This window comes from Pseudorasbora parva, chromosome 9 (genome assembly GCF_024679245.1).
Source record: "Pseudorasbora parva isolate DD20220531a chromosome 9, ASM2467924v1, whole genome shotgun sequence".
Lineage (NCBI taxonomy): Eukaryota > Metazoa > Chordata > Actinopteri > Cypriniformes > Gobionidae > Pseudorasbora > Pseudorasbora parva.
The window spans coordinates 12565645-12575991 of NC_090180.1; the positions used below are offsets into that span (position 1 = coordinate 12565645).

A 10347-nucleotide genomic window follows, 5' to 3' on the forward strand; every position below is an offset into this window, starting at 1 on the left:
CTTCTTGCCTGTGCCAGTCTCCTACACAGTTTACACTGTAAATACCGTTTAAAAGCGCTGCACTGTATTTACAACAAAATTTCATTTTTGCCTGAACTAACCCTTTAAGCTTTACATGAAGAATCTGACGTTCAATTATTAGTGATATATGAGCGATGTAAACAACCGTTCAAAAGAAGGTTGGTACGCTTTAATGACTTTTTTGCTCACCAAGACCACATTTATTTGACAGTAAAAAAAGACAGTAAAATAGTAACATTGTCAGATTGTTTACAATATAAAATATCGGTTTTCTATTTGAATATATTTTAAAATGTAATGTATTCCTATGATGGCAAAGCTGAATTTTCAGCATCATTACTTCACGTGATCCTTCAGAAATCATTCTAATATGATTTGCTCCTCAAGAAACATTTTTTATTATCGATGTTGAAAGTTGTGCCGCTTAACATTGTTGTAAAACTGATGGCAGCATGTTATTTTGTTAAATTAACATTTTTACTGTACCTATCTATCATTGAATGTTGAATCTAACTCCAAGCTTTTAAAATGGTAGTATATGTAGTCATGAAATCAGAAACACGATCTGATATTAATACATTTCAAGTGCACTCCTGCTTTCATACTTATTTACTGTATAACTGTGTACACTTTTATAAAGTGTACTTTTGTGTAGTAAAAGCTGCTTTTCCTTTCGGACAGTCTCGCCACATCAGTGGATGCAGTGGTGGCCATCTGCGTCATCTTTGCCATGTCCTTCATCCCAGCCAGCTTTATCCTCTACCTCATTCAGGAACGTGTCACCAAGGCCAAACATCTGCAGTTTGTTAGTGGAGTCAGCCCGGTTGTCTACTGGGTCGCCAACTTTTTCTGGGACATGGTGAGATTCATCAGCGTAGAATGTTAACAAGGACAGTTCTGTAAAATGTCAATCATTAGTCATTGTGAAATGTTTTTGGACTGCTTTTTTTCCTCATATCCCATTCTTTTGTTTGTGCCAGATGAACTACTCCATCAGCACAATGTTGGTTGTGGCCATTTTCGTGGGTTTTGATAAGAAGTGCTACACATCACCCACAAATCTGCCAGCGCTGGTCGCTCTGCTTGGTCTCTATGGGTCAGTCAGCGACTTATGAAGGTTGCCATTGCTTTAATGATTTTAAGAAAATCAGCCAAGCACAACAGTGATTATTCTTTCACTCTTCACTATGCAGGTGGTCAGTGACACCAATGATGTACCCCATGTCCTACATCTTCAATGTCCCCAGCACGGCATACGTGTCCCTCTCTTGCATTAACCTTTTCATTGGTATCAACAGTAGCGCCATCACCTTCATCTTAGAGCTCTTTGAAAACAATAGGGTAATAGGTTGTTTGTTTTTATATACAATTCTTATATAACATTTTTATTTAGTACCTTTTAGTCACAATAATGCATTAAAGAAAAAAAAAATCCATTATATTTTTTATATAATTGCATTTTTTCTTCTTCACAAACCCTTCAGTCTCTACTAATGTTTAATGAGGTGCTGAAGAAGGTGTTACTGGTCTTCCCTCACTTCTGTCTCGGTCGAGGTCTCATTGATATGGCCATGAACCAGGCAGTGACTGATGTCTACGCCCGATTTGGTATGTTTGTCTATTACCAAGACCAGTTAATGATAGATCAATTGTTGTGTAAAATCTCTCACCTAAAAAAAAAAGCTCTTTAATGTCCTTACTCTCAAACATCATGTCCATTTAACTAAGACCCAAGTTGACTTGAATAAAAAATCGAACAATAATAACGTTTTTATTTTATTTTATTATTATTAAGTATGTAGATAAGAAACTTCATATGTAAAATCCAGAAAACATTCCTTCTCTTGTCTAAATCCATCTGAATTGCATCTTTTTCCTTTGAAACCAGTATGATATTTCATCAAAATGTCAGTAGCTCTTTTCCACACCTGGTCTATTAAAAATATGATATAATATAATATAATATAATATAATATAATATAATATAATATAATATAATATAATATAATATAATATAATATAATATAATATAATACCACTTTATATTAGGTGGCCTTAACTACTATGTACTAACATGTAAATTAATCATTTTATACACTGCACTTATTGTGTACATACATGTTTTTACATTGTACTTACATTTTTAAAAATACTTGCAAGTAATTACATCTGTAATTCATTTCTGTTATTACATTAATAATTGCACTGTTGATCCTTCCCTTACACCTAACCCTACCCTTAAACTGACCCACACCAACACACCTGTCCCTAACTCTACCCGTGTCCACCTCAGTATTAGCAAAAGTGTATTGCAATACAATATGAACACTAAGTACAATTGTATTTTTTTTTATGTAAGTGCATAGTAGTTAAGGCCACCTAATTTAAAGTGGGATCTATAATATAATAATATTATTACAGTTTAAAATAATTGGAATATATTTTTAAATGTCATTTATTCTTGCATTTTCAGTATCCACCATGCCCATCTTCAGTGTCACATGATCTTTCGGAAAGTGTTCTGAAATGATTTGGAGCTCAAACATTTATTATTATTATCAATGTTGAAAACAGTTGTGCTGCTTACTATTTTTTTGTGAAAACAGTGATATTTTTTTTCTTCAAGATTCTTTGATGAATAGAAACTAAAATAAAATAAAAATCTCTCGTAATTTGAGGCGTTATTAAGAGCTGATATTTCTGTGAATTTGCTCAATTAATGAATAATTTTGCAGGTTTAATGAATTTAAAACTTCGGAATAATAGCAGACTTTTCAAAGACTTTTACAGTTACAAAAAATTGTCATTTTTTCTACTTTCAGAATGAAGGTATTCATTTGTTCACAATAAATAAATAAATAATCAAACAAAAATCTTACTGACTCCACATTTTTAAATGGTAATGTATATTAATTCTAAACAAAAAAGTCTAACCAGCACTGTTAATATATGAACTAAGTAATTTTTTGGGTCATGTTTTATCTTACCTATTGTCATAAGTGATCCAGATCTGCTACTGGTGCCCCTAAAAAAAAAAAAAAAGAAGCACCTGTCCTGGCTATAACTATATAATAAATCTTGGTGCAGGGGAGGAGTTTTCCATGGATCCGTTCAGATGGAACTTTGTGGGGAAGAATCTCGTCTGCATGGCTGTGGAGGGTTTGGTGTTTTTCATCCTTAACCTGCTCATCCAGTACAAGTTTTTCCTTGATCTCTGGTGAGGGCAAAAAGACATTTTAGATCCTCTGAGATACTTCTCAGTACAGACTTTCACACTATAGGCCCATTCACACCGCACAGACAAACACCAATAAACAAGTTGGCGGTTGGATTTAGAATTCTATGAAAAATAAATGTCATGTTCACACTGCCCCAACAGAAACCAACAAACGCTGATTGAACATGTTCAGTCGGGTGAAAACAAACCCCGACCAGCGGCAACAGACGGTGACAGGGGTAGTAACAGACTGATCTGACAAAACCCAACAAATGTATTTTTACCGTTTGTTTGTGCGGTGTGAACTAGCCTTACTGCAACTGCAAAATAAACATTCAAAGAAAAGTTGGCTTTAAAATGGGATCTGTTTAATATTACTTTTTGTTTACTGTACCTGTTAGGAAAATGACGGTAACTATTATTTGTGTAGGGCGTCAGACTATGTGAAGAGCCCTGTTAAAGATGAAGATGATGATGTAGCTCAGGAGAGAGAGCGCATTTACAAAGGAGGAAACAAGAATGACATCCTGCTGGTTCGAGACTTGTCAAAAGTAAGTGACCGGAAGATAAAAAGCATCCATTTTTGGAGTATATTTTGTAAGCAATGTCAGTGTTGAATTTGTAGTGGTTTTTTTTTTTGTATGGTTATTACCATGCTGAAATGTGCAGTCTGATCTTAGACATACAGGCGAAGAAAACGACCAGCAGTGGACAGAATCTGTGTAGGAGTTCCAGCGGGAGAGGTAATTTCTAAACCATACCGCTGCTCTTCAGTTGAAATGAACCACTGAACAATGACGCGGTATTTAACTTAAATGTTCTGTGCAGTGCTTTGGGCTTCTTGGTGTGAACGGTGCAGGTAAAACCACAACCTTTAAAATGCTAACTGGAGACACAGATGTGACGTCAGGGGAGGCATCAGTAGCAGGATACAGGTAATGTACAAACTAAGGAGCCACTAGTTGTGAACTTACATGGATGTAAACTGTTATCATGAACTGTGCTTTTCTTCAGTATTCTTACCAGCATACTGGATGTGCACCAGAACATGGGCTACTGTCCTCAGTTTGATGCCATAGATGAACTGCTGACGGGGAGGGAGCACCTGTACCTGTACGCCCGCCTCCGCGGGATCCCTGAATCTGAGATTAGCAGAGTGAGACTCACAGTCTGACCCCTCATTCACTCATTACAGATCACATGACACACCTGGGAAATAACACGTACTTAAATGAAATTAGAAGTTTCCACATTTCATTAATAACACAAATAACCATGGACATAAATTTTATCTAACAGGGTTGACAATAAATACATTTTCTCAAGGGCAATTTTTAAGCTACACTGTGTAACTTTTTTAGTTTATTCTTAGCTAAAAACACTTAGTTCTTTCAAAAATATATGTGCTCATTAATGTATATTTACTTCTTTCAAGTAATAAAGTTTTCTCGTAAGTTTATAATATGCCATTGAAAATACATACGGGTGAGGGGTTCGAATGCCGGTCGCCATGTTGCCCCTCCATCTTGAAAGTACATTAGCCAAAGAGGGACATACCCATAAATACAAGCTTCGCCTTTAGCGGTTTAATACTCGATGACACCATGTCGAATGTGAAGAGGGGGATTGCCATGTTAATCTTGGACTAAATCGATCGGCCACCGTAGGAGTTAAAACGAAATCAGAATTGAGAGGAACAGAAACTATTATTCACTGGATGGTCATATACCTTTACACCGCTAGATGGGGGAAAATATCACACAGTATAGCTTTAAGGGGGACACAAATAATGCAGCCAAAATTATACTTGTAAGGATATGTGTGGCGTTTTGTTGCACTGAAAAAAATATCTCATGTCCGTTTTTCTGTCATTTAATCTGGCCATCAATAATCGCAACGAAATCAGACCCATGGAAAAATACATTATCTTTTTTTTTTTTTGCTAATTTATTCATAACTCGCACCGTTTGTATTAAAGAGAAAATAATCGCTTCATCCAGTGTTTAAAGCAAAGTTTACTTAATGGAGTTCCACAACTACTGAAGAACTGTTCTTTCCCACTGGACTTGTGTGTTTAGGTGAAGTACGCAGTGGACAAAACCACTGTGAAGCAAGAGAGGAGGAAATCAAAATGTTTCTAAAGTTAAAACGTATTTTTCCCCTTTTGCTTTTGTATTTGTATTTTGTATTTGTATTTTGTATTTACTACTTACACAATTATTTTAAGCAGTGCTTTAAGTGGCCCAAAAGAGGTGCTGGTACTCTATCATTAATTTTTTTTTTTTTTTTTTTTTTTGCTGATTCCCCCTTCCTGAGGTAGCAACAACTATATTGAAGGGGATTTATATACAGCATAGGGTGGCCAACTTCTGGAAAATAACATAAGGGACAACCGTGGATCTTTAGGAAAATAAGGGAAATAATGAGTGACACTCAAAATATGTGTTCTGTACCACACAGTGTGTTATTTCAGTGTCTGCAGTTAATTGTGTGTATGAAGGCTCTCAGACAAACTCATTTGAGTCATTCTGATTCAAAATCTGCCAAATTTAAGAAAATTTCCAAGATTTTGTTAATTTTGTTTCTGAATAAAGACAGTCATGAATTAAGAAAAAAAGACAAAATATTTAATGTGATGGATGTATATTTACGGAGTTATTCAATATTTTGTAGTGGGGGTCTGAATGACAATTGTCCTTAGATTTCCTTAGAAACAAACCCTTAGATGAGGTGGGTCCAGACCCCCCTGAAATGTACCCCTATGCAAATAACTACTATATGTTAGGCTTTGTTAGAAATTCTTAAAGCATTCTTGTACAATCATTATGTATGACTGTATGTTTTCTGTAGGTGGCTGAATGGGGCATTCAGAAGTTGGGTCTGTCTGAATATGCCGGAAACTGTGCTGGTACCTACAGCGGGGGCAACAAGAGGAAGCTGTCTACTGCTATTGCTATGATTGGCTGTCCTCCTCTAGTGCTTCTGGTATGCTTTTCCTAGCATTCTCAATGTCATTGCACAAAACAAAACATTGGTGTAATGTAACGCTGTACGTGTGTGTAGGATGAGCCCACCACAGGAATGGACCCTCACTCCCGTCGGTTCCTGTGGACCGCCATTCTGAGTATCATCCGTGATGGGAGGGCAGTCGTTTTGACATCACACAGGCAAGAATTAGTCTGGGTTTCCTAAACAGGCTGTAATTGACACTGCAAAAAAAAAATGCTTTTCGTCCAGTCCAAATATCACTTTAGTTTAAGATCCAGTCCGCTCTATTAACTAGTATGTTTAAAGCTCATATTAATGCCTTATTCTGCATAACCTTATTCTACATCCCATAATCCTACCCAATACCTAAACATGACAACTACCTAACTAACTATTAATAAGCAGTAATTAGGAGTTTACTGAGGCAAAATCCGTGGTTCATAGTGAGAATCTAAGTGTGACTCAAATATTTAAAAATGATGAAATCAAGATTATTTTCTAAAATTTAAACAATGTGACACTGGACATGGAAGCGATAACTGCGTCGGGCTGAAACTAGCAAAAAAACATCTGCATCGCATTGCACCGGGTGTATGATAGGGCCCATTATCTTATGCCGTTTTACTTATCTATTAAATGTATCTTAATTTAACCATTTTGAGATATTTTGATTGGAAAACAGACACAAATACTATGGAAGAAAGGCATTTATTTTGCTGTGTAATAATTAAAGAAGAATACAGTCAGTTGCACTGTTTGAGACTGCCACAGTTCTTTTAACAGTTACACTGTACAAATGTTTCACAGTAAATGAAAGTAAATCAGTAGCAATATGAGACATTTTACTGTGAAATCATACTGTGGTTTGAAATCACATACTGTGAATCATATACTGTGATTTATTACTGTGAATATTTTATATCTTTTTTGAATCCCTGTGTAAATGTAGTGACATGGATAGTTCTTAAGTGACTCGTCAAATGTGTCTTTAAATAAATAGTTATTTATTGTAAATTATTAATCATTATCCTTTTAATTAAAATAAAAAAATATATATTTGAAAAATAAATTGTCCAACTATTTTAATTTATTAAAAATTATTATTTTAAAAAAATGTAAATATTCTGCACATTATTTATTTGTTTGTTTGCATTTACAGTATGGAAGAGTGTGAAGCCCTCTGTACTCGTTTGGCCATCATGGTCAATGGGACATTTAAATGTCTCGGCACAATCCAGCATCTGAAATACAAGTGAGTATGTCCTTTTGGAAAGTTTTATGAAAACCCAAGCCATTTCCATATTACCACAAATCAACGTGAATGTTCTTCCGGTGTTAAATGTGTCCTATTCTGCTTATATACGTTTTCAAATTTCTTTAGTGTGCAATGGTGCTGTCTATGCATTAAAGAGACCTACAAAGTCCAAAGGGAGGTATTCTCTATATCAGTGCGCATTAACTCCTTGAAAAGCCTGGATTGTAGTCTGAAGCTTTCTACTTTCTATTTGGGACATGTCAAAATATCCCCCATTTAAATAATTCCCACCCAAGTATACTAAAAAAACAGTGGATGAAGCCTGGTTGAGTTGCATTAGTAGTGTGTTGAAATTCACGTTTATGGTAAGGGGTGTGACATTTGTCTAAAACGCGCTAGAAGCAGTTGACCAGTCACAAAACACACTGGTCCAGCCGACCAATCAGAGCACATTGGGCTTTTCGGAACATAGAAACCGGAATTAAACAGAACGTTGCAGACAGACTGGGAAGAGAGGTGCTGCAACAATGTCAGATACTTGAACAATAATACGTTTTTAAACATTCAAGCATGAAATCCCATTTTTATTTTGAATAATTATGACGTATGCAACTTTGGACCCAAATGTGGCGCAGAGTTGAACTGGTTAAAGGGCATAATAGGTGCCCTTAAAATTGTCAAGCTGATATGCATAACAATATCTATCAAATGGTCAACAAAACAAGTGCATACTTGATTTTACATGCATTGTATATATTGATTAAACTTGCGACAGGTTTGGAGGTGGCTATGTAGTCACGATGAAGATCAAAGCTGCAAAACCAGGCCTATCTCCTGATCTGGTCCCGGCCGAGTCCTTCATGGAGAGCAGCTTTCCGGGTTGTATACAGCGAGAGAAACACTACAACACTTTACAGTATGAAATCGCCGCCGCCTCTCTGGCTCGAATCTTCCAGCTGGTCTTGACCAACAAAGAGCGACTAAACATTGAGGACTACTCTGTGTCTCAGACCACATTAGACCAGGTGCGATTTGATAAAGCATCTAGCAACACTTCTCTTTAATGTCCATACCAGCTGTCGACAGCATGTTAAAGGGTTAGTTCACCCAAAAATGTAAATGATGTCATTAATGACTCACACTAATGTCGTTCCACACCCGTAAGACCGCCGTTCATCTTCAGAACACAGTTTAAGATATTTTATATTTAGTCCGAGAGCTTTTGTGTTCCTCCATTAAAAGTGTATGCACACTATACTGTCCAGAAAGGTAATAAAACATCATCAAAGCGAATGAAGTGAATCAAAGTGTTTGAGTCAGCATTGTCTTCTCTTCTGCGTTTGTTTTCAAACCTCAAATAAAGATTCAAACGGTCATGAATCAGCGGATTGATTCATGATTCGGATCGCGTGTCAAACTGCTGAAATCACGTGACATTGGCGATCCGAATCATGAATCAATCCGCTGGTTCATGACCGTTTGAATCTTTATTTGAGGTTTGAAAACAAACGCGGAAGAGAACACAATGATGAATAAAGTCGTAGTTTTTGTTATTTTTGGACCAAAATTTATTTTTGATGCTTCAAGAGATTCTAACTAACTGATGTCACATATGGACTACTTTGATGATGTTTTTATTCCCTTTCTGGACATGGATGGTATAGTGTGCATACACTTAGATGCGCTCTTGGACTAAATATTAAATATCTTAAACTGTGTTCCGGAGATGAACGGCGGTCTTACGGGTGTGGGACGACATTAGGGTGAGTCATTAATGACACGAATTTCATTTTTGGGTGAACTAACCCTTTAAGAGACCTTCCTTTAGAAATTAATTATTGGTTTAAATTCGATTTGCTCAGCAGATTTGGCTGACAGGACTGTTCTGTTTTGCTGCCTTACAGGTGTTTGTGAGTTTTGCCAAGCAACAGTCAGGAGACGAAGATACCGTCTCCCCTCATCTCAGAGCATCTGGGCTAAGACGGGAGAAAAAGATCTCGCCACTACAAAGAGTCGTGTCGAAACGCAGATAAAATGAACTCAGATGCTTCAAAGTGACAGTGATTGAGTAGCTCATGGCTGACAGCATGTTGTTTATGAAGTTCTCTAAAGCCTTTTATATATGTATTTATACACAAAACCAACTGCATCTATATTAAGTTTAATGGCATAGTTTTTTTATTGATTATATTTGACATTTTTGAACATCTGCCCTTTGAGCCAAAGGTAAATCTCCATCCAATGAAAGGAATCCTTCATTGACACATTGGGTGTTTCTCAAATGGAAATTGTGGGGCGGGAACGTGCGTTACGTAGCCATGCGCACTTACTAGGCCATCTCATTCTATTGTTTAATTGCTGAGGAGGACATTAGCATACAAGCCTCAGAAGGAATGGACCGGGAGGACGCAGTTTCGGTAGGATGCGGCCTTCCCCTTCAGAAATACCCATTAATGCTGATGAACTGATGCAGGTCAGGTGAAGTAGATGTATAAAACTCTTGTTAAAACTCAGAGTTGTTGCACACAAAACTTACTTTAATTTCCCATAAAATCGGAAATTTTCATTATGTTTATACATTTGTAAATATTAGTGTTGCAATTTTTCTTTGTTGTACAAATCTATCTAATGCCGAATGAAAGAGCATCTGCTACAGCAGGGCCTGTGTACGCACTCAACAAAATGCTTCATTTTAATATAACTTTGATAATACCATGATTTTGTACTGGTTAAACATCAACAGTATGAGCTCAAATAAATTTGACATCTGAAATCAAAAACTGAAACATGCAGATTTGTAGCATTTCATTATTTCAAAAAAGTCACTTTTATTGTTACTCTCTCTTAGGCGTACGTCTACACTAAT

At 36.3% G+C, this 10347-nt stretch overlaps 1 protein-coding gene across 1 annotated transcript in view; it reads left to right on the top strand.

The window, feature by feature from the left end:
- abca4b (ATP-binding cassette, sub-family A (ABC1), member 4b) overlaps window positions 1-10196 on the top strand; it is a 50090-nt gene extending 39894 nt beyond the window's left edge. The window contains exons 37-50 of the mRNA XM_067453968.1: window positions 703-880; window positions 1002-1117; window positions 1215-1362; window positions 1506-1629; window positions 3109-3238; window positions 3669-3789; window positions 3919-3981; window positions 4067-4173; window positions 4253-4394; window positions 6089-6223; window positions 6302-6405; window positions 7386-7478; window positions 8257-8506; window positions 9386-10196. Of these exons, the coding sequence (XP_067310069.1) occupies window positions 703-880; window positions 1002-1117; window positions 1215-1362; window positions 1506-1629; window positions 3109-3238; window positions 3669-3789; window positions 3919-3981; window positions 4067-4173; window positions 4253-4394; window positions 6089-6223; window positions 6302-6405; window positions 7386-7478; window positions 8257-8506; window positions 9386-9514 (1840 nt within the window). The 3' untranslated portion in view covers window positions 9515-10196. The remainder of the gene's footprint in view (window positions 1-702; window positions 881-1001; window positions 1118-1214; window positions 1363-1505; window positions 1630-3108; window positions 3239-3668; window positions 3790-3918; window positions 3982-4066; window positions 4174-4252; window positions 4395-6088; window positions 6224-6301; window positions 6406-7385; window positions 7479-8256; window positions 8507-9385) is intronic.
- The last annotated feature ends 151 nt before the right edge of the window (window positions 10197-10347 follow it).